Source organism: Porites lutea, chromosome 3, assembly GCF_958299795.1.
Source record: "Porites lutea chromosome 3, jaPorLute2.1, whole genome shotgun sequence".
Taxonomy (NCBI): domain Eukaryota; kingdom Metazoa; phylum Cnidaria; class Anthozoa; order Scleractinia; family Poritidae; genus Porites; species Porites lutea.
The window spans coordinates 4,030,704-4,055,427 of record NC_133203.1 but is presented as its reverse complement, the minus strand read 5'-3'; the positions used below and the strand labels follow the sequence as shown (position 1 = coordinate 4,055,427).

At 39.1% G+C, this 24,724-nt stretch overlaps 1 protein-coding gene across 1 annotated transcript; it reads left to right on the top strand.

Annotated features, from left to right (window-relative positions):
- Window positions 1–4,550: 4,550 nt before the first annotated feature.
- Window positions 4,551–24,027, top strand: LOC140930225 (tubulin monoglutamylase TTLL4-like). Its single transcript, XM_073379890.1, has 22 exons — window positions 4,551–5,155; window positions 6,067–6,369; window positions 6,827–6,937; window positions 7,179–7,252; window positions 7,586–7,675; window positions 7,923–8,027; window positions 8,300–8,382; window positions 8,607–8,735; window positions 9,176–9,301; window positions 10,089–10,187; window positions 10,527–10,574; window positions 10,865–10,951; window positions 11,434–11,547; window positions 12,027–12,096; window positions 12,203–12,235; window positions 13,406–13,477; window positions 14,738–14,815; window positions 16,377–16,446; window positions 16,808–16,878; window positions 18,025–18,104; window positions 21,779–21,842; window positions 22,782–24,027. Exons 1-22 carry the CDS (start codon window positions 4,606–4,608, stop codon window positions 22,854–22,856), a joined length of 2,532 nt encoding a protein of 843 aa, XP_073235991.1. The 5' UTR covers window positions 4,551–4,605; the 3' UTR covers window positions 22,857–24,027.
- Window positions 24,028–24,724: the final 697 nt, after the last annotated feature.

The following is a 24,724-nucleotide window of genomic DNA, read 5'->3' as shown; positions in this document are numbered from 1 at the left end:
TGCGCATAATTTATGGAAAGACAAAAGGTCATGTTCCCCCTGGGACCTCTATTGGGAAAACAAAACATACAAGCTAAAGAGGCGTATTCTCGTAACCTTACCTCAAAATGACATATGGATAACGTTTGGAGAAAATTGATGTTGGTCACTGTTGGAACTTTCAGTCGCTTTAGTGAACAAACTCTGTCGTTTTAGCGAATGCCCTTCTTCAGCCTTCATCATTCCTTATTCCACAAACTATCGGGGGAAATGGGTAGAAACATAGGACGCAAAGATTTTTGGGATCATTTGGTTGGACAAGTGTTGGCTATGATTGGTAAATGGTTGCCTTGGATACAGTCGACCAATCATAACTAAGGCTGCTCCACCCAAACGACCCCAGCAGTCACTGAACCCAAAGCTTGTACCCATTCCTCTTAGAGTTTCTGAAGACGACAATTTCGATTTGCCTCTTACGAAGGTCCACGAAGTAGGCGAAAAAGGAGGGATCCTTTTTCACTTTTCATCTTTTTCCTCGCGCGTTTGTCTCGCTCACTCGCGAGTAACAGGAACGCCTGCGCGACAGTTCTGGTCCCAGTTGTTCAAAGACCAATTAGCGCTAACTCGGGCCAGGGGTTAAATTTGAATTCCAGTTTCTTTTTCTTTTGTTCAAAAGCATATTCCAGGATAGTTGTCTCTGTTCGTTTTAACGCAACCAACGATTAAATTGTAGACAAAAAGAATATAACTAAATTGGCTTCATTTCATATCTGAGTTCAAATTTGGCACTACCCTTGGGTTATCTTAACCCAGCTTTGAACAACCCAGCCTTGATGGACTGTTCACACTGTCTTCGGATCTCTTTGCGGTAGCCACCTTGTCAATTCACTTCATAAACCACATTTTAGTACTATAATAGAGTAACCTGTAATTGTCAATGAATATAAAGAAGATACAATTATTATCAAGTATGGCAAATTGGAGAGTACCGTAAAAATTCCGAAAATAAGCCCCTCCATGTATAAGCCCCCCAAACTCGTAACGCAAAAAACCCTCCGTTAAATCGCCCCTCCAAATATAAGCCCCCCAGGGGCTTGTACTTGGAAATTGCCCTCAAATACAAAGTAAAACTAAGCAAAATCGTTAAATTTCCCGGCTTCCAACTATAAGGCTAGCCCAATCGATTTTGAAATGCACACTTCCCTCCATAGGTAAGCCCCTCAAAAAGGGCCTTTGAAAAATATAAGCCCTGGGGCTTATTTTCGGAATTTTACGGTAGCTCCCCAGTAGGTTCCCTGTGTAAAGCGGTCTCTTGGAATAGAAAGGATAGTTTTATATACGATTCTATCATATGATATACATAGAAAATATATGTGTGAAATAAAATCAATATTTACTCTTTGCGGTTAGAGCTTTTGTATTATATCAGTAAATTAGACGCACAGCTACTGACCACAATTCTCGCCTTAATCATAACTATAACAAAATTGTCAAATCTGATTGGCTCTCAACTGCCCTGCTTTCAGCCTTAATTGGACAGTTTAATAGGACAGTACGCGTCATGCCTAAGTAATTGGACAGTACGTGCCACCACGCGCGCGCTTAAATGGCTTTTTTTTTCACTGCTAGCAAAACAAAATTTCGAATTTCTTGTGTTTTGGTTTAAAAAATAGCCTATTGTATCACAAATTTTGTTAAAGTTATGATTAATTGGTAACAGAACTTCGTGTCGTCCAATTCAGTCTGTAATCATACCCGTGATTAAACAAATCAAAATTAATTTTGTTAATCACTCGTATGATTACAGACCGAATAGGTGGTTTTCATGCAATCTCGGGAGACACAAATAACAATGGTGAAATGAACAAATGCTGGTGGACAAACAAAGGGAGCTAATGAGCAATCTTTTTTTTACCGTCCACCAGCATGGCGGCGATGACGTAACGTGAAAACCACCTATTGGACTCCACTCAGTCCTGTTACCATTACTAATCTTGACTACAAAAGCTACTAGAATTCTTACTAGATTAGATCTTACTGCGATTCACGTTCTAATTCTTGGGTAGAGGAATCTTGGGCAACAGTCTTGGGTACGGGAATCTTGGGAAAGAATCTTGGCATGAATTAGTACGGAAATCATGGGCAAGAGTCATGGCATGAGCTAGTGCGGAAATCATGGGCAAGAGTGATGGCATTAATTAGTCCTGAAATCATTGGCAAGAGTCATAGCATAAATTAGTACAGGAATCATGGGCAAGAGTCATGGCATGAATAAGGCTCATAGGCAAGAGTCACGGCATGAATTAGTCAGGTAGGAATCATGGGCAAGAGTCATGGAATTTAACAATTAGTACTGAAATCATGGGCAAGAGTCAGCATAAATTAGTACGGGAGTCATGGGCAAGAGTCATGGCATGAATTAGTACGGAAATCATGGGCAAGAGTCATGAATAAGGGGTATCTACAAAACGAGGACTGAAGACCGAAGGCCTAAGACCCAAAACCGAAGGCCCAATATTTAATTAATTTTAAGTCCATCAACACCAAGGAGACAGCTTTATTCGCGTTATCAGATGCCAAGGTACACAAAAAGGATAGGGTCTTCGTTTTGTAGTTTCTCCCGGGTCAAACGCGAAACGTCTCTTGCGCGGGGCTGTCAACTTCCCACGTCATCAAATATTGAGAATTGATAAGGAAGGAATGATAAATGAACAAATGACGTCATTTTTGCTATAAATGTTCGTTGATTCCGATCGACGTATATAGCATATAAACAATTCATATTTAGCCACATTATTGCTTTAATTACAGTGGCGTACCAGAATTTATGAGGAAACGTTCCATGTTAACAGTAGCGCAAACAACGCAAACTATTTGAAATTTTATGGTCGGAAAGTCGAGTCTACAGAAATAGCAACTTTGGCGATTATCCGGGAGATATCAGACTCTTATCTGGAGACCGGGAGATACGATCCAAAATCTGGAGTCTCCCGGATTATCCGGGAGAGTTGACAGCACTGCTAGCGGCGAGGAGCGAAGAGAAACGGCTGTTTTCGCAGGCTAGAGAAACCTCTGCTCGCAGGGTAAAAAAGGAGCTAATTAGGAGAGGGTCGCCCCCCTCCCCTGCCCACCCTAGGACATTCCGGAACGTCGATAAAAATCTGTATTAATTTGTAATTTTCTTTTTACTATCCACAATTTTTATTAGCCCATTGCATCTATCTGTATTTAAGTTTTTTTTTTTCACATAGTTTGTGTTTGTTTTTTGGAAAGCTAGACTGATTAAAATCATTTAGCTTTCATTTGTTTTTAAAAGTGGGCTTTCACAAAGAAAAGGACATTTTATTTTTTGGATTTTTGTGATACTCAAATTATCTCGAGTGGTGGAGCTCCAAGCGTCTCGGTTTATTTGTTTTTTAAAGAACCTAGAACAATTCGTTATGTGTTTGCTAATCTCCTCGTTTCAATAAAACTAAATGAAAGAAACGTACTTGATCAAAAGACGCTCAAATTTGGGGAACAATAGAAGATATCTCGCGCCTTGAGAAAGCTCGCTGTGATTGGTCGGTTTGTTGCCACGGGATTCCACAAAGTTAGTTTCCCCGGCGAAGAGTGGAGTGGACATTGCCATCTGCGGCTTTCGCCGATAAGAAATGTTAGTTTGCGTCGTTGATTATGTCTTTCGGTGAAACAAGGGCAAGTCTGGATCGTTTAGATAACATTTATCGAAAGAACGTTTGGATTTTTATCGCGATTTTGGTACAACGATCGCTGTAATTGAAACACGCCATCGAAGTTTGGGACAACGCTTCGTTGGCAAATTCGTAGCTGAACAAACACATCAAGCCCGGTATTTGGCTAGTTAAAATCTTCTTCTTGTGTGGAAATCTGAATGGAATCCTTCATAATTCTAAAGATTCATTTACTGGATAATCAATCCAATAATTGAAGACGGAATTATCACGTCAAATTGCCCTAGCTGCTAGCTGTAGTTTGGGCGAAATTAAAAAATTCAGCGTATTTTGATCTCATTTTCCCGGAACGTTGGATTTTAGCGTGGATCAGCGGCTTCGATTTCTTCATATCTGAAGAGCGACGGAAAAGAATCATTGGAATTTCGTTGAAGCACAGGATCGAAGGCCAAAAGGAGGGAAATATCAATGCTTAATTTTTTATGTTGTTCATCCAACGTTTGTTTTTCTAATTTTGTCTGACTTCAAATTACTTGGCTCCTGGTACCCGTATAATTTTTGTGTTCTTTGTGAAGAAATCTTGAACTTCTCTATTTCAATTACGTTATTATCAGAACGAATTGTTTGATTTCTGTGGGTCAGCTCAATTAACTTTTGCACTGTAAAACAATGGCAGAATGTTCTGACTGACCCTTCAAACAATCAAGTTGGAAATCAACGTTTCTTTGATTTGTTCACTGCGTGAGATTTGCTGGTCATTAAAGCCTTTAGTCCGTAAATTTGCAGCGTACTTTTAAATCTAAGAGCTGAATTGATTTGCACAGCGTGTTGGCAGTCTTGATTGGGATACATGGAAGCTAAGAGGATCAACTGAGAAAAAGAGATCGAACGTTTTTTTATCAGCAACAGCGGAAGTACTCAGGAAGAGGACGTTATGAATTCAAGGTCGCAGGTAGTAGAACAGGCCATGTCATCTAGGCTTAGTGGTTTGCAGATAAGTAGTAATCAATCAAGTGGGCTGTACAGAGCGAAAGCCACCCCACCTGTTCTTAAGACACATTCAGGTACTTCGCAAAAGGCTACTAGGTTTATACCACACCCCCCTCACAAACCAGTTGGAATTCAAAGGACTCCAACAAGGATGGAAGGAAAAGGTGTTAAACCACCTCTACCACCATCTGAACCCAAATCAAGAAAAACCGCCGTGAGGAAGTTTTATGATGTAAAAAAACAGGAAAATATTGTTGACGAGGGACGAGTCAGTGGTGATGGAGAGTCCTTGGAAAATGAGGAATATTTTGAAAAATCCCGGTGTCCATCATGGGAACGAATGCCTGGAGATGGCTGTATTTCTGACATTGCTGAGGAAGATGAAGAAGCAGAAGAGGAAAATTCTGACCTAGAGGAAAATGATAGTGAGAATGACGTTGATGCAGAGTGTAATGATGATGACGATTTTTATGACTGTGAAGAGCTGGATGAAGGTCAGTGAAGCAGTTAAAGAGGCCGTTGTAGGGACTGGCCAAGGATGTCCCTAGTCTAAATTTATAAACCCAATGTTTTCCTTTCCATTAATTTTAATTGTTGTGTTTTTCAGCATTAGATTTTTATATAGCTTAGTTTTCTTTTGAAATCAGCGGTTAACAGTAGAAAGCAAGGAATCGTCAATAAAAGCTGGAAGGGCTTATTGTACTAATTTTTAGCTGAATGAAGCCTCTGCCAGGTTTTCAAGTTAACCTCACTGCCTTCTTTCATGAGGAGAAAAAAATAAAAAAACATTTTAATATTAAGAGCACAGACTCAGTATCGACTGTATGGTGAGGTTTACCATTGATAAGTCTTGATAATTATTATTTTGATCATTTATGGCAAGTGTACGATTACTGTACCTTTCATCTATTAACTTGATATGGCTGAAGGATAACTATATATGTTGTAGTTAATTTTTTTATCTCAGGTAATTTTTATTTTTCCTTTGTTTCAATTTTATTAGCATACATTTAATACCATACCCAAAAACAAAGGAAACACAAAAATTACCTGAGATAAAAAATTAACTACAACATATACATCTATATACCTTGAAGTTCTACTACCATAAAAATGTTTGCTTAACGACCTTTGCAAGAAACAGATACATGTATCCAAAATTGGTTGGAGACCCCTTCTCCAACTCTAACATCTTATAAACTGCCATGTTTCAAGCTGATTATGCAAAACCTTCAATTGATTCACGAGTTGAATTGTTTATTGTTTTTTATATATGGTTGTCCTTGGTGATGTCATAATTTAATATTCTAAAATAATTAATGTAATCTGTTGTAGTCAAAATCAATGACTAAACCCTTCAAAACTCATCCCGCTGAATTGTAAGACTGAATCGTTTGTTACATAGCTGGTTTCTCCGATAATGATGATGACAATGATGATGATGCTTCTCAGTCTATGATAAGTTCTGCTGCCTCCTCCCGTGTTTCCACGGCTAAAGGAAGAGCATCAAGTGCAAGATTGACAGGTGTTGACAGATGGTCTAGTGCTCTAGGGCCATCAAAGCCCTCATCATCAATATCAAGTAGAAAAACCAATGCATGGTCGGCATCAGGTGAAGATGACAAGCAGGAGGAGCTTGAACCTCTGGTGCGGAGCTTATTTGCCCACGTCCCACCAACAGTGTATTTCTTTGTTGATGGTGAAAAAGGTATTTACAACCTTGAGTGCTTTCCATTGGAATATTTTGGAACAAGATTTTGATCCGAGATACTTCGTATCATGGTGCATTGTAAAGTACAATCCATGTACAAATTCTCTTAACTGGTCTCCATACATTTTCTTAAAGAACTAGTTTGGAGAATTTGGTAAAATATCAAAGCATTTCTCTGTAGGTGATCATTTTATTGAATCTCATGACCTTTCCTCTCATTATTATGTTTTGTTATATTAGGAGAAAACTGATGTTGATCATTCTAGGGACTTCAAGGGTCAAATCACATTGCATTTTGCAAACATGGTCCATAGAACTTACAGTATACTGTAGGCCTCAAAATTGACCCACAAAGCATTGCCTTATTATTATGGTGCTTACTGTTTAATTGTGAATAATGTATTTTTATATGCTTATATGTTGTTATAATAATGATATTATTGTCTTTTTCCAGTGGCGCCACTTTCTGCTGAATTGCGGAAGCTGCTGAGATGGAAAATGAGTTCCATAACCCCAAACGTCATAAAGCAGTGTATTGCCAGAGTGGGTTTTAAACCAACTAAAAGTAAGCTTCCTTTGGTTAATTGATGATTTTCTACAGACCTTTTCAATGTAATAAGATTGTATTTCACTTTACACTAAGCTTGTGTCTAGTGTCCTGCTTTAGTACCCGAGCATATATATAAGCCTTGTAGAGAGGGAATGCTTGTAATATGGTAAATGTAAATGTAGTATCTGATAGTTGGTTTAAATATCTAATAGCTTTTAATTGAGTTAAATCCTATCTATTTTTAATAATTAAACAGGAAATGATTGGTTAGGATATTGGGGAAAGCACATGAAGGCAAACTGTTTCAAAAGTGTGAGAGACTATCAAAAGGTGAGAGAGCTTATTTGAGGTCGACACTTATTTAAGGGCAGCATGTATTGGAAAGCTGGAGGTGACAAAGAATTGTATTAGCCACATCACAGAATTATTATTTTAAAAGAATAAACATCATTTGATTTTGATTGTATCAGGGCCACAGCGCCTATTCTAGGTGACATATATTATTTGAGGGCAGCACTTAATCGTGGGCTGCACTTATTTCAGTAAATACCATATTCAAACACCTATCATAACCCTCCCCCACCCCCCTTGCCAGAGTTACACACATTTGCTGTTTTCTCCCATCAAGAACTAGACTCAGTGTTATTCTTTCCAAACCCACAGGTCAATCATTTTCCTGGGACATTTCAAATCGGAAGAAAAGACCGACTGTGGAGAAATCTGTCCAGAATGATGGTTCACCATGGAAAAAAGGTTGGTGTATAAATGTTGTTGAATCTTGCACGAGAGTCCTGTAAATTAAACTGATAGAAAAAAAGTAGGACCTGTTGATATTGGAGTTATGCATGTTTTTTTAAAATACAGTAGAACCTCTATTCAGGGGACACTTTTGGGACCACTGGTGAGTGCCCCCTGAATGGAGGTGTCCCTTGAACAGAGTTGTCCCAAAGGGAGAGGATCCATGATCGTAACATTCAAAATTCTTTTGTTTGTATTGCAGGATTATGGATTTGTTCCTCAAACATATGTTCTTCCATATGACTTTAAACTTCTTAAAAGAGCTTGGGATGATGGAAATGGCAAACAAAAGTGGATTTTAAAGCCGGTATTTTATTGCCATTCACAATTTTGTGTTTACTTTTAAGTTTTTTTAATTGTTTGTTTATATTTAATTTATTAATAAAATTGATATAACCAGATTAGGGGGGACAAGACAGAAAATAAAAAGTGTAAAAAAATTCTTATCTCACTTATTTTGAAAATTTGCTTTGTATTATCAGAATGTTCAATTTTTATTTTGTCATTTTTGACATAGTCCTATGACGTTTCTTTGACTATCTTCATTCTTCATTAACCATTTTTTGTTGCTGTTGACAGCCTGCTTCAGCAAGAGGAATTGGAATCCGTGTAATCCACAAGTGGAATCAGATTCCACGAAAGAGACCTGTTATTGTTCAAAGGTACTTTAACATGGAGTGTGAAGTATAATACATACAAACCCATCTTTCACTCAATGTTACATCACATAGATGCATAATTTAATTTTGGATAAAAAACCTGTATGTTTTTTAATATATTTTTTTATATCTTGTCAACTAAACATTCATTTTCCATAATGAGATAAATGTAACTTATAAGAGCATACAGTCAGCCATTTTTTTTATTGTGTTTCTGTCACCTCTAGGTACCTGGCCAAGCCTTTTCTCATCAATGGCAGCAAGTTTGATCTGCGTATCTATGTCTATGTCACTTCTTATGATCCACTTAGAATTTATGTTTTTGAAGATGGACTTGTCAGATTTGCAACTTGCAAGTAAGTGGGTTTTTAGTTGTATTAAACTAGTTTATTTACTTTCTTAGTAAAGTTGAGCCTCTTAAAAAGTATTTATACTGTAATGGACCATGGCAAGTATCCTGGAAAATATTGAAAGCATCTACAAGAGAAAGTGTCCAACATAGTTTTTTAACTTGAGGATATCCAAAGGGTATTTAATGAGTTATTATATATGGTGGGTTGCGATATGCAATTGTGTCACTCCACTACCATTGTGCCTCCACTAAGACCGGCCACATCTCTAGAACGGCCACTTTTTTTGTCCCAGCAGGCAAATAATCCATACATTGACTTTTATTTAAATCTCTTCAATGGCCACCTCTTTATAACAGCCACTTTCTACTGCCCCCAAAGTGGCCATTGGGGAGAGGTTCAACTGTATTTTGACTTGGTTACTTACCGACTGAATTTTTCCAAAGGTATTCCTCATCCATGAAGAGTTTGAGCAACAAGTTCATGCATCTGACAAATTACAGCATCAACAAGAAGAATGAAGGAGCTTATCAGCCAAACTCTGATGAAACTGTTTGCCAGGGACACAAATGGTATTTCATTTCTAGTGACCTCTCTTTCTGTATATTCTTGTAATGCTGCTATGTGTACTGCTCAGACATTATGATTAATACAAAATTCTTGACAGTACAAAATCAGTACCAAATTGATAATAAATAAACATTTCATTTTGTGGTAAAAAAAAGTGAAAAAAAAGAAGAATTAACAGACTGGAAAGTTAGAATTACTTTTTTTAGGCAAAGTTAGTCTGACCAGTGTAATGAACTTTTTAAGTTAATAAGCCACATGAAAAAGTTAAATTCATAGATTCTTGGCTTATCAACTGCTGTCAATTAAGAAAACACACCACTTTTCCTTTCGAAGAGCTATACAAAGGCCCTGGTAGTAGTGGTTGGGGGGCAGGTACAGCTATGTGAGTACATGTTTCTTTATTCAGAATTTCCAAACCCATTATTGCACGTATTCAGGAGAGGACCATGTCCCAGTTGGTGTGTTGCTATTTAGCATGCAAACAAGGGGGCATGGGGGGAGGGAAGAGTTCTTCTCACTCCATCCTTTTCTTCCCCACACCCCCGGGAGAGCTTGCTCGCATGCTATTTACTACCGTACTTGCACTTGTCTTCATCACTGTCATTGCTTCGACACATCTTTGTGTCATTTGTAACTATTTCTCCTGTCTCGTCGTTTCAAGGCCATGTTGCTTGTCAGAGTTTTACCCGAACAGTACCTCCTCTAGCTATGGCAGGGACAATGAAATAGATCCATCCTCCAGAAGGTCAACTGACCGACGGCTCAAATACACATTATTCTACTTTGCAGGAGCCTGAAAGCCCTGTGGGGATACTTTAAGCGTATTAACATTAACAATGTCCATGTGTGGGAGAGTATTAAGGATTTAGTTGTCAAGGCCATCATAGCGTGAGTATACTTAACACTGAGAGGGATGTAAATGCCACACCCTCAATTAGACATTGCCTTTTCTTAAATGCCACCCTTGAATAAGCACTGCACCCAATTAGAGGAATGCGACTTGTATTTGAGGATTATTAGAAAAAACTTGGTAAAATGTGGTAATTTACACCAAGCAGACAATAATTATTAAGATTCTACCTCAGCAAAAAAGCGAGACATTAGAACTTTACATCTTTTTTTCTACGTAATATTTACAAATGATTTGTCATAATTGTTGTCAGTGATTTAAGAAAAGTGATTTAGTATCTATTATTATTTGCCAATTATTCATGATGTTATTTTCAGGTCAGATTCAGCTGTGAACACCATGGTGAAACAGAATGTCAGGAAGAGGTAACCTTCGTTAGTTAACAAATGTTAATGTTACTTAATAATATTAAATGATAATGATAAATTAATAATGTAAAATTGCAGGAGGCTAGTTGATCAACTGTCATTGCCCAAAAATAATATCAGAAGTTAAGAGAACAGAACGAAAGTGGCAACTGCCAAATATGAAAATCTATAATCATCCAAACTTAAAACTTTGAACGGGTTTTGTAATTTCTGAGGGCATGATCAATGTCTTTCCTTGTTTCTCTCAAGTGTTATGTTGATGTTAAAATATGTATTTTATTTTGTAGATCCTGTTGTCATGAGCTGTTTGGTTTTGATGTCATGCTAGATGAAAACCTTAAACCTTGGCTGTTAGAAGTCAATATTTCACCAAGGTAAGTGAGCTGTCGAGCTTAAGCCTGGTTCAGACACCAAACTTTACATGAGCCAAACCTACTTTGAATCAAGGCTGACCCAAATTATTTAGACCGATTTGATTTTTTTATATTTTTGAGTGGCAATTCCTGGTTTCCCTAGTCTGGACTAAAATCTTCAACCAATTGATCAGTTTCATGGAAAATGATACCCTATTCTAGACCCAAACGCTCTGATTTATATACCCTATCCCACAGTAAACTGCTCAAAAACCGTACCCTTCAGCAGCACGTACCTATATAGCCCACATATAGTAGTACCCCCCCCCCTTCCCCCATGGCTGCATACACAATAACAGTTGACTCTCTTTTAATGGACATATCTATAAGGGGGACACCTCGGTAAAACAGACACCTAGAGTCGGTGTCTCTACAAGATGGACATCTGTATTTGATTAACTTCAACTGTACAATCAACGGGTTTGATATTATTTTTTCCGCAGTCTTCACTCTACCTCTCAGCTGGATCGTAACATCAAGGGACAGATGATCAAAGATTTGTTCAACCTGGCTGGCTTCCGCATTCCAGAAAATCTCATCACAACTTCAACGTCAAGGTACTGGGTTTTGCCTAACAAAAGTAAAACATAAAATAAGGAAATTTACTATCAAGAAATTATTAGCTGAACCTTCAGTATGGCTGAAGTACTACTTCTTAAGAAATGACAATTTTGAGATTGTTGCTGAAAGTTCTCATGTTAGCGACAAATTGTTAAAGCAACCTTTTTTGTTTTGGTCTTAGAAGTCTGCAAGATTGCAGGCATTGTGGCATTTTAAAAAACATTATACCTCCTTTTTTCCAAGGAGAGCTTTTTTTAGAATTTCCTCGCGTCCACCCTCATTCACTTTGGTCATGTCCCTACAAAAGTGCAACATATAGTTGTTTTCTTGGTTTTTTGAGAAAGCTGCTTACATTCTGAAAAACTTATCCAATAGTGAATACTAGTATAAGAACATACGCTCAATGGTTCGTAAGTGAGGTAAACCCGAGACATATGTAACCTTAGCTAAAATAAGAAATTCATTTTAATCGCAGCACAAGCAACATGAATCTTTTTGTTCAAGACAAAGGAGCCACAGGTCTGTCAGCAGATGAGAGGGCTAAGGTATGCAATAATGGTCTAAGGGTGTTACAAAATTAGCGTATTTTGCAACAATTAGTGCATTTTTTTCTTCTTGAATCTTGATGTATTCTTATTGATTTTCTTGCAGCATGCATTTTATGTTCAACGGCATCTGGATGAGGTATAACGACTCAATAATGATGAATTTTGTCTTGAACAAATGGATAAGCTGCCACTGCTACTGGAATGTTGTCATGTTGCAATTAAGTTTGTCATGACCTTTTTGGTTGCTTATAACTTTTATGTCAGACATCTTTAAGATAGCTCTTCACCTTCGTTTCCAAGGCTTTTTTTCTTCCCTGGGAACGAGGTTGGCACTCTACTTAGAAATCGAGAGAAACTATAAACAGTGACAATAGACGGATCGAAACGCACCAATTACTGATTACGAGTCTTCATAGCCAATAACATCACGGCTTAACTGACAGACGACAAGTAACATCGCGACGTAATTGACCAATCAGATCAATCACCAGGGTATAAAACCATCAACTGACGTGATACAACTCACTTTGACTCTGAAGATGACTACCGCACAGGTTTTCGAAACGTCAGTCACTGTCAACAAAAACAGTCCTATTCAGGACTACGTTCACCCGGACGATCAAACTCAACCTACTTTTGAAATGACTCCTGGGTTCAAACCTTTCACACAAAAACCTATGATACCCGGGCATTGTTCGCCCATACAATCCCAGAAATCAATGCGCTAATTACCTGTTCCCAGGCTCCTTTTAGTTTCTGGAGTGGCGAATCGCCTTTCACGATTCTCAGATAGAGCTCTAGCTCGCGGGATGCCTAGGTCAAACGTCGAACTTTTCATGAGACGAACCAAACTCTACATGTAATTTGGGTCAACCTAAATTAAGTCAAGATCTCTTTTGGGTCAAACGTCGAACTTAGGACGCGTCGAACCAATCAACTGAATCAGACCAAGAAGCAATTGTAGGCGGCTAGTAATAAATTTTCTCCCGAACCAGGCAAAATATACATTATCTCACAAATTTTGTATTCATTACATGTCATTAGTTTAGTCCGTCGCATGTCAAGATCGAAGTTTGTCTCAAAGACGATTTCCAGACGTTCTATCCGTCTGCTTCAGACGGATTAGCCTGATCCAGGCGTTCAGATAGTAGAGCACGGCGGCTCCCCTCGTTTTTATTTTCTTCATGAATTTTTCTCCCGCTCTCTACTATCTGAACGCTTGGAACAGGCTACAGACGGATAGACAGGTAGCCATAGATAATTCGTCATCTGTATTCACAGGACACATGTTCTTGTTACTTCACAGCGCACTAAACAGTCAATCCTGGATATATTGACCCCAGATGACATAAGAATGCTTATTGAGACTGAGGATGAGGTATTATATACATCAAACTTTTGCCGTTTCAACAGAAGAATTAGGGACCTTACGATCCGACAACGGCGACATCCATGAAAACGTCGCTGAAAAATGGACTTCGCATCCTTTCACTTTTTTTCGCGATTATTCCAAGGGGCTCAGTTGCTTAAAAGAAGGGAATTTATGTTGGAGCATAAGAGAGGGAGCCACGCCCGAGTTCAGACAGAGATGGTAGAATTTATCGGATTACCGTTCCTATCCTCAAAAAAAGTTAAAATTTGGTCATTTCTCATCGTAGTCGCGCAGGGAAGACAAAGAAATGTACATAAAAGCGTGATGCACGTGCAAAATTGTTGTTTTGCTAATATAAACTTATTGCTTTTTGACGCTGCCTTTGCCGTTGCCGTCGTGGTTTCGTAAAGTCCTTACTACGACGGCGACGGCAACGAGAACTTTATAGGGAACAATAGGTTTAAATGAAAAAAAAAAAACAATTTTGCACATGTAGTACACTTTTTTTGTACAGTATTTTGTCATCACTGCACGACCACTACGTAAAATTTAAAGCGAGAGCTCTCGCACGGTAAATCGCACGGCCACCCGCACTCTTAGAAAAAAAAAAACTACAAGGCCGAATCGTTTTTTTCGACTTAATTTTTAATGTCTACTCTGACGTGGATAACACAGAAAGAGCTAGAGAGAGAAATATTTAAACAAAGAAGGCGAATTTTCGTTGGAAGGAAAACATGAAAATTTTTTAGCGGCGGTGAGAAAGTGAGAAATGCTAGCGGCCACCAAGGTTGGTTGTAGTCGTGCAAAACAACGGCAAAAAAATGTACAAAAAAAAGTGTGCTGCACGTGCAAACTTGTTTTTTGCTAATTAGACGTATTAAATTTTCGCCCTTCTCTGGTTGATGTCGCCGTTTAGCATTACACGATTGTATTTTGTGCTTGAGTAAACTATAAGTATATTAACGAGAGCTTCGCTTCTAGCTCTACTAAATCTATATATTATGAAGACTTAACACAAAAAGTTTTTCCTCTTCTTTCTGAACTTGAGTGCGGTCCCCAAGACAAAAACGTCGAAAAACAAACGTCAAAAAGACAAAAAAAATTCACCTTGACCCAGGGTATATCACTATCGACCTAGTTCAATTAAAACTGAATACGTATGATCACTAATTTGCCCAAAGTTCAACCTTGAGTGATTAAAACTTGGCGTGGAATTACGTACGTACGTAATGGTGCTGATACTGCTATATCTGCTTCGCTCAACAGTACAGTAGAAGAGGATGTTTTCAGAGAGTCTTACCTTCTTTGTCATCCAACAAGTTCCTTCGATTTTTCGAGTCACAGGTGAGCACTCTACACAGTCTACAGGTCTCAATTATGAGTATAGATGAGGCTGTGTTCACACTACTGGAGCAAGTCGTTCACAAACATCGAACATGGCACCGGAGCGGTTGGCGGAGAGGGTTTGGTGAACTAAATCCCAGTCCTCACTCCTGTCTCGGTTAGCATTAAATCCCATCGGCCTAAACCCCCTTGGACGCCTCATGAAGTTTGCACACCCTAGTATTCCTTATCGCTTTGGTTTCGAGCACTGACTATAGTGATTAAGGTTAAGCAATAATACTGATTAGGGTTAAGCACTGAAAATAGTGATTAGGGTTGAACACTGACTCGAACCGGTTAGCTTCTATTTAGGGTTAGGGTTGTTGCTATATAGCTTCAAATCAATCAAATCCTCAATAATCAAATCCTCAGTGGCGTAGTGGTGTAGGTGATGGCTGCAGACACCACGCTCCGGGTTCGATTCTTACTCTCACTCTTCTCAGTTTTTTCCTTAAAAACTGAAGAGACTCGCGCTCCACTTTTAAAATCGGCGCGACGCAGCTTCGCTCCGTTACAGAAATCGCGCCAAAACAGAGCTCGACGTTGCGACCCGTGGGGTCGCCAATGCGACCATCTTTTACTCAGTGGCGACTAAATTTTCACTTCTGGTCGCCAACCTGGCCCCCAAGATAGGTGACTTTCTTCTTTGGGAAAACGTACACTAATGATAATCCGTTATCCTTCACAAAACTAAATCCATTAATTCTCAAATATAATTTTTGGCGACCAGAATACTTGTTCTGGCGACAAAAATGAAAACTTGGGGGCCAGCTGGCCCCAATATTTTTTTCTGAAAGTTGAGCCGTGCGAAATCACCATTCTTATGTGTGAACAGAAGCTCTATCCGGAATAGTTGTGGTGTGGGACCAAAACCTATCCAGTAGACTCTATAGTGTAAAGCAACCATGACAATGACAAAAACCGAAAAACGGTACAACTAGCAACACATTGCTTTTCGCGCGCTTTACATTTTGCAAGACTTTTCTGACTCTCTTTTTATAGGCAATCATACGAATTTTCTCGTTGAATTTTTTTTATTTGCACAAGTGTGTTTTTCAAAAAGTATCAAAATTTGAGCTTTTTGAAAAGATATTTGCATTTTATTTCTTTGTTTTTGCCTTTTGTTTCCTAACAACTGCACTTCTCTCAGCCTATTAGATTCACTGATTTATATTATGATGTTGAAAACACGATGATTACTTTTCTTTCTCTCCGTGAACTTGAAATTCTCCTTGATTGGCTTGAATTTCACGCATCTAATAGCTCATTTTACAATTTTAGATGGAAACGAGGATGGAGTTGACCTTGTTTTGATACAACCCCTCTTGCTTTCTTATGTAAATCTTGTTGTTCTTCTAGTATTTTGAAGCATAATGTCCATACGTAAACAAAAAAAAGTTTGTATCATAACAAGGTCAACCTCGGCCTCACATTCACGCAAAGGCTAGGGTACTAAGCCCACAACTGTAACATGGTCTGTTGGAACAATTGAGTTCATTTCCATTCCTAATTTAATTTTTAGCGTTACTACAATATCTTGCTGGATGAGTGGACAAGAAAATACATGAGAGAAGGACGAAGCACTGCATTAGGTAGGCTACAACCTGACTGCCGTTTTCAAGGAGCTTTTGTCATGGCTGTCTCGTTCATTTTGTTAATATTGCCAACTACGCTTCCTTTTGCGCTATTGAACTTAACTGTAACGAAGAAATTAATTGTAAATGACAAAACCAAAGCTTCTTGTCCAACAAATATACTTCCCAAGTAGTCTGAAATGCCATCGGTCACTTCGCCTTAGATCTGGGGTTACCCTTGCAGTAGAAAAGCTGTTTCGAATACGAATATAGGACAACGCAGCAGGTTTCGAGACATTTAACGTGCTCTGGTGGTTTTCTGTAAACTAAGTTTACAACAGAACTGATTTCAGAGTATGGTATCGTTTTATGTCTGTAGGTATAGCTGTGTTACAAGGATTTGCTGAAAAGAAACTTCATCTTGGACCAACATCAGACCCAAGTCATCAGGTGAATTACGAGAATACAGTCGAACCTCCTGTAAGCGACTAACCAAAATGCAAAGACTTAGTGGTCGTTTACGATAAAAGAACCACAGGGGCTCTCTTCCGAGAAGACGCTCGCACACATCTACTTTATGGAAGAAAGTTTATTGCATATGTGCAGATCTGTGCTGTTCCATGTGGTCACTCAAGTTCTTCGTATATTCTTAAGTAACATAGTACATACAGCGAACATATTATTATAGATCAGATCTTACGTCAAGTGGCTGTTTACAACAGGTTAAAAACAATGGAAAATTATTAAACCGTCAGCCAAAAGAGTAATCGCGCTCGCTTACAAGAGGTTTTAAGGTTAGTTGTTAGAGTTAGGGTTCACGAGAGGTCCCAACCGTAAGGCTTTCACTGGGTAGCCTGTGTACCGACGTCCCCCCCTCCCTCAGAAAAAATGTACAAAGGCTATCACTGGGAAAAGTTTGGTGTTTTGGATAGGTGGTCGCGTATGGGAGGTGATCGCTTGCGAGAAGTGGTCGCACATGTAGGTTCGATTATATGCCCTAAAATTGCAACCTCGTCCCCAGGGCTTTTCCCTTAAAAAAATTTTTAAGGGAAAAGCCCTGGGGACGAGGTTGCTAAAATTGAACACATCTATAAAAATTCCAGATTGTCAATTTTTTCTCATGGTCGAGCAGACAATATAAGTTTACGAAAAATTCGCAAAGCCACGAAAAAATACGAGCAATACGAGCACTGTTATTTCAGGTGTCTGCGCTGACACGATGGCGTCGAAAACAGTTCATGTATAAGGTCTTTTGTTTAGGTCTACAATTTTTTATTCGGATTTCCGTTTGACAAACGCCCTCCTGATTATGTACATATTTAAAGACTTAATCTCATAAAAAAAAATCTCATAAGATCTTGCAGTCAGGTGATCACAGCGTTTTTTTCCTTGTACCATCAAACGGGGTGTCAAAAAACTTCCACAAAAGGTGTTAAGTATTGTTGTTGAAAGACCCAGTTTAGGTGTAAGGTGTTAGGAAAACCACGTGGGTGACATGGGCTCCCTGTTTAAATATCTTTATTATTATTATTATTATTATTATTATTATTATTATTATTATTATTAATTTATTTATTATTAATATTTTTTTGACAGTGGACCTGTCCCCAGGGCATGACATACAGATCCTCGTCCGCTCCTGCTTTGGGCTTAGATCATGGTTTTATCAAGTCCAGGTAAGATCGCAGTTTCTGGTCAGTAAGGTTAGATTGAGCTTTCTTTTTTTTTACCTTGGGGAGAAATAAATTACGTTTATGTGACAGCTTCTTCTCGAGATAAATCTACGTTGGTACATGGGAATAACCATGGAAAAGTCATCAGTACAAAGGCGGGCTTCTGTGTCCAACGTTTTAACAACCAATCACAATTGGCTATAATATTTCCCGCGTAAAAGGCGCACTACATGTGGCGAGAACGCGGAAAAACGATACGGATGTGACCGCTTTTGCGTCGGCCCCTGAAACACGACTGTAAATATAACGCGGCAAACTGCTTTTTCTGTGGTGTATGTAATCTAAAGTGGTTGGTGAAGGTTACGTCTAGAAGTTTTCATTAGTCAAAGCTGTGCTCTAAGGAAAATTGAAGGGAGCCCAGTGCTCTGAAACTGTAAGATCTAGGGTGCCCAGCATATGATTTGTGTGAAAAATCTGAGATTTTCTAGTCGCCCGAAGGCAAAAGTTAGGCGCCAGGGGCCACCGGGCTCTGCTAGAGCACAGCCCTGTTAGTTTATGAAGATCTAGATCGACTTATATATGTTATTGTAAGGTTTACTTTTTCATGAAAAATTTCCCAGGATGAAACTTCGTCGATCTGCATTAGAAGTTACATAGATTTCATTTTTACTTAGATTTTTACTTAGGGAACCGCAACAACGCGTGGCGCCTATTACTGCGGGCCTGTAACAGTCCCCCCTCTCCCCGTGAGGGACTGTCACCAGGAATACGTCCCCTACTCTCTATGAACAGTGTGTGGATGTGCAAGGGTTGTGAGACGAGGCCTACGGTTTATCTTCCTAATCCGATAGACGAAAGATAGATAGACGATGCTTTTTCTCCTCTGTTTTCTATTCATTACTATTCTCTTTCTCAGGGTTCATTCAGCGCCAGCGGTGAGAACAAACCAGTCGTCTAAGTCTTCCTTCTCATTTAGGTACTACGGCCTTTGTCATCCAAGTACTCATTCATAAGACTGTCTTCTTTTTGATCTCCTGTTTCAATACATCTGACCCTTTATTAAGTTATTTGCATTCATTCTCTACTTTTTTCTCGATCTAATACCTCAACAACACCCTCCTTTATTGTAAGGATCCTGAAAACTTTTTCACCCCTAATCTTTTATTGCTCAAAGAAAATACTGACGCAAAAGTTCTTTCTAAAAAACCTTTGAATTGACTCTGACAGTTTAGCTTTCTTTTCTTTCTTGGTTGCGGATTTTTCTCATAACTCTTTTTGCGTTTGTTTTTTCCTGTGTTTCTAAATTAGAGCTCTAAAATGTTTTTGTAAAATGCATAAAAACAAAGAGGTTTCGTTTGAATGGCAACAACATAGGATTTCGTCCACAGTTTTAAAATTTAGTACCACCTTGTACAGCATAATAAACAGTACCACAGCAAATTACTACGCATTCGAATTGAAAAATGTAGGACTTCATCCACAGACTCAAAATTAGAATCACCTTGTACAGCATAATAATCAGTACCACAGAAAAGTACCTCTCAGTAGCTTTCATTTGAATAGTCACTTAAGGATTTCATCCACAAACTCCAGAGTTAGGATCACCTTGTCCAACATAATAAACAGCATCACAGAAAAGTACTGCTCAAACTTAGCTTTTATTTTAATGGTCGTACTTTAGGTTTCATCTACAGAGTCTGCAAACTCTGGAACCACTTTGTACAACGTAGGAAAAAAATTCTGGAAAAATTTGTTTAGTAGCTTTAATTCCATCATGCGAAAGGACTTCATCCACGGATTAAAAAGTTAGAACCGCGTCCTGTCGCTCCTCTTCTTGTACTCTTCTTACTTCACCTCAAGAATTGCTTGCAGCTACTTCCTTGTAAGCATCTGAATCACACAGTTTTCCACATTCTGCCTCTGTATTTCTAGGGACAGTTCATCACACGTCTCAAAGATTTCTTTAAGAAGCAAATCAGCCTTTAGGAGGATCAAGAGGTATCCATCTCAGAGCCTCGCGTTTGGGTTCTTTGAGGTTCTTACGATACTGCTGAAAAAGGGATATACCTACACGGAATACTTTGCTTGAAATAACTGTTTTCTGCTTCCTTTGTGGTAGCTTTTTTTCACGTTTTAGCTCTGTACTTCTGGGGAAGTTCCTGCGTATGTCTCGAAGGGTCTTTCAATAAGCAAATGGGCCATTTCGAAAAGCAAGAGATATCTTATCTCGGAACCTCTCTTTTTTTTGCTTTTTCCTTCAGTCATTTTTTTTTTTCATCTTAGTTCTGATTTACAGCCAACACCCAACAGCATAGCAATCTTATACTAATGGAGATTTGATACTAATTGGGTAGTTGCTTTACTTGAGATACTTAGCTTGTTGTACGCAATGCTCTCATCACCCAGCCTTTTGTACCTTGTACTCCATATATGAACCTCGTCCCCCTGAACATTGGTATGTTAGCCGGGTTTATTATTTGGCCTTACCTTTATTTTACCTTATCTGTTCTCTGGTTCCTCCCGCACCGCAGCGTCAAAGTTAACAAAACTATCGTTCCTGTTCTCAAACGAGATCTCACATGTCCCTTTTCCTCTGCCTCTTTCTTCTTTTCTTGTCATTTTCTCCTTCCCGATTGTTTCTGTATAAATTCTGCTTGTTGTATCTTGTTTCTTTTACTAACTTTTCTTTCTTGAACAGTAAACCGCGGGCCAAAGCTAGATCTAAATCTGCAGCGCCGCACCCGAGGCGTAAAAACACTGCACACCATGAAAGTTCTTCTCTGTCATGGTAATTAACGTTAAATGAAACGTTTTGTAACTCCGTGCATTGTTTGCGAGGTGGACGGTGATGTTTAATAAAGTACCGTCATTTCTGTATCTTTTTTCTTCTTGACCAGCAAACCTCAAGACAACGCTAGATCTAAATCCGCGGCTCCCTATCCGAGGTGCAAAACCACAGCGTGTCATGAAACCTCTTCTTCCGTATAGTAATTTCACTGGAGCTTTTGCTATTTCTGTGCTTTGTTAACGTGGTGGTGGTATCGATGATTTAAAGTTAACTGCTGTTATTCTGTATAAAGTCTTCTTGTTTCATCTTGTATCTGTTGACCATCTTTCTTTGTTGAATAGCAAACCTCGCATCAAAGCTAGATCTAAGTCAGCGCCCTATCGGAGGCGCAAAGGAACATCACATCATGAAAGCTCTTCTTCGCCAGGGTAATTGACTGTAACTGAATATTTGGATACTTCTCTGCTTTGTTAAGGTGGAAGTGGCGGTGATCTTTACTTTACTGTTTGTTTCTGTGGAAATTCCCCTACTTGTATCTTGTCTCTTCTGATCGTTTTTCGTTTCTTGAAAAGCAAACCACAGACCAGCAATTCTTGATTTACAACCACGTGACAAAATGGCCATGTTGGTTGAGAAAACAATAGAGCGACATGACGTCACGGCGGCCATGTTGGTTTCCCAAACCAATCCCATGGGAGTTGAACTCTTTTCTTATGCAAACGCTTTCTTTTGTTCCAATAAATTTGCATAGATGCTGGCCACGTGAACTCTCGATAAAAATTTTTGGCAGAATTTGCGGGAAAAAAGGGTTAAGTTCCCAGTGGAAGGAAACACTTGTTCTTGTCAACCTAGATAAAGCTTATGGCTCATAATCGCACTTGTCTTGCAGCGCCTCAGCGCCAGTCCTCCTGCCTAAAATTAAGAAGAAGTCAACAAAATCACAGACACTCAAGGTAGGAAATCTCTTTCCTCAGTAATACCAGACCCTTTTAGCAATTAATAATCACTTTTGGCGTAACATAGTGGCTCATATCTGAAGGGGTTTCCGATCAGTACCAACAAAATTGCAGTCTCGTTCATGATTTCTTCTAAACCATAACCAACCTCGTTCCCAGGGTTCTCTCCTTGGAGAGAACCCTGGGAACGAGGTTGTACCATAACACCAGATAATTCGCCTCCTTGCTGGAAGACACGTTAGACTGCGCGTGGGACTGGGTCGGTGTTGTGTCGAATTGCACCATTAGGCTGTTTTTAGGGACAAAGATTCTCGGCCCAGTCTCCTGCGCAACCCCGTAATGGCCAACAAAAGCAGCGATAGCGTCTCCAAAACAGTCTCATGGTGCAATTCGACATGACACCGTTCCAGTCTCACGCGCAACCTCAAAGAAAGCCCGCGAGCAAGCTCTCCATTTGGAGGAGTCGCGAGAAGTCACGCGAGAGTGGCACGTGAAAGGAGACGCCAGTACAAGGGGCGAATGCTCCGCCCGTCGCTCGCGCGTTCTCTCGCACTTCGCTTCGCTCACCATATAAAATGGAGAGCTTGCTCCCAGGCTAACTCATAGCGTCCAATCTGGTGACCTGATTAACACTTGTAATCAACTCTAATTTCTGCAGAGAAAAGAAACGATCAGGAGTATTGCTTGTAAGACTCGAGTTTTGTTAGTATGACATATTCACTGTTTGTAGCGATTGTCATTCTTTAGGGTCTTAAAGCCTCAATCAAACCATGGCCGTAACAATCAATAGCGTTCTTACGCAACAGGACGGCAGAAAAAAGAGGACGGCAAAACGTTCAAAAAATTTGTCGCCTTCTTTCCTCCGCCGTCCTTTTGCGTAAGCTCATTAACGTCACATTAATTTACCCATACCCGTTTTTTCATTCTTTTTTCCAGTTTTCCTCCAGCTCTGCAGTGGCGTCTGAAAGAACGCGACAGATGCTGAAATCCAGGATGAAGTCGACCATCTGACTAGTGCAGGACAGGGAGCCGCTTTCAGTGACAACATCCACCATCCCTCCTCTCCCTCAGCTTTATCAACAGCCATTGCGGGGAGAAGAAGCGGAATGCGAAGGAAGACATGCGCATTGCACAATTGAAACTTGTCATCAAAAGCGGCTCCTTCACGAACTTTTGATTCATCTTAACAGACTAAATTTAGGCGCCGATAGATATGCTTGAAATTTCCCTCAGGAAGGGAGAAAATCAAAATAAACAATTAATTCTTGATCTTGTATTTGTAAAAAATTGATAGCAGAGACCATTAGATTCTAAGGCGAGGACGGCTAAGAGAACGAGATTTTCTCAACACTAAGATGTGCGCTCGTGAACCGGGAACTAACGTCATTTTAGCGGGAAAACGTGATAGCCGTCGTCATTCTACTACGAGTTTTTTGGAAAATGTCGCAGTGGTTTTTTTTAAGCTTTTTCATTTTGCGATCGGGAGAGGGCTCAACCTCCTTCAAAAAATATAACCGTGTTCTCTTTTATGGTGAAAAAAGAAAGTAAAAAGTAATAATGAATACGCGAAAAAACTTCAAGTTAAATCTCGTCCTCGAATTTAAAGGTCTCTAGTTCCGTTCTGGCAGCGGGATTTTATTAGAACGGTCACATCGTAGTATAGGCACTACTATCACGTACTCAAAAATTGAAACGGCATTACATGCCACGAAGTTCAAGTCTTCAAGAAAGAGTTGATTTAAGATATTTTTGGTGGAATATGACCATCCTTATGTTGCTTCATCATTACGACAGCGGTCGTCCGTGCTTTTTGTTGTTGCCTTGGTAACATCAAGGAGGACAGCAATTTAGTATTTTTCTCGTAATAGTCAAATCTATTTTATTTAGTATTTGTACTGTTTTTTCGAATTGTTTTTGTACAAACTTTTCATCAAAGGTGTCGCTCTTTATGCGACCACATGAAAGTAACACCTGTAAATTTTGTAAACTTTGTATTATATTTTGTAACGCAATTTTCTAATGCTTGTACGATATGTACATTATGTTTCAAAACTGTATGATACCGAACGCGTCTGAATAATATAATTACTTCAAACTAATTTATGCGTGCAATCGACAGAATTTTTTGGAAAGAAGCTCAGTATTAAGTCAATTATTGTAATAAATTATGAAGGTGTTTTAACTATGCGCTGCTTCATTACTTTCTCGTGCATCCCCTGACATCAAAAAACACATTCCTCCTGCCTTCTTGTGCAAATAATTAAGTGTTTAGCTAATGCCTTTTTGCCTCCACAAGCCCGTAGCAAATAGAAATTAGTAGGGAGCTTACGCAACGACGGTGAGGTGAACGAGACTGGCAAAATAACAACTTTGCACGTGCATCACGCTTTTATGTATATTTCTTTGCCGGCGTTGCACGACTACGACGTGAAACTTCCTAAGTTGACGTTTTATGGAGGACGTGAACTCAACAGAACGATTTTCGTTTTGTTTTTTTGAACTTAAATACAGTCCTTTAGAATTCAACTCCTGAAAAATCGCCAACATTTGACAAATTAAAGCAGTTGGAATAAGAGCAATGAAGTTTAAAACAACGCAAATCCACTTTTTGGCTGACCTTTTTGCAGCCGTTGCCGTCTTCGTTGTTTAAGCAATCTAATGAAAGTCATCAAATCACGCTCACTATGTGAGGGCACCATAGCCGCCTAGAGATTTTATAAACGAGAAGAACTGGGCCGAGTTAGCTTTTGCAAAGACTTATGGGATCGTTACTGGGGACGCGCCGGTCAGCTATTGGCCAATTCAATTCAATTCAATTTTTTTCACACTTTTATAAAATATTTACATTATATATAGTAAGGTAGGAATACTCTAATAAA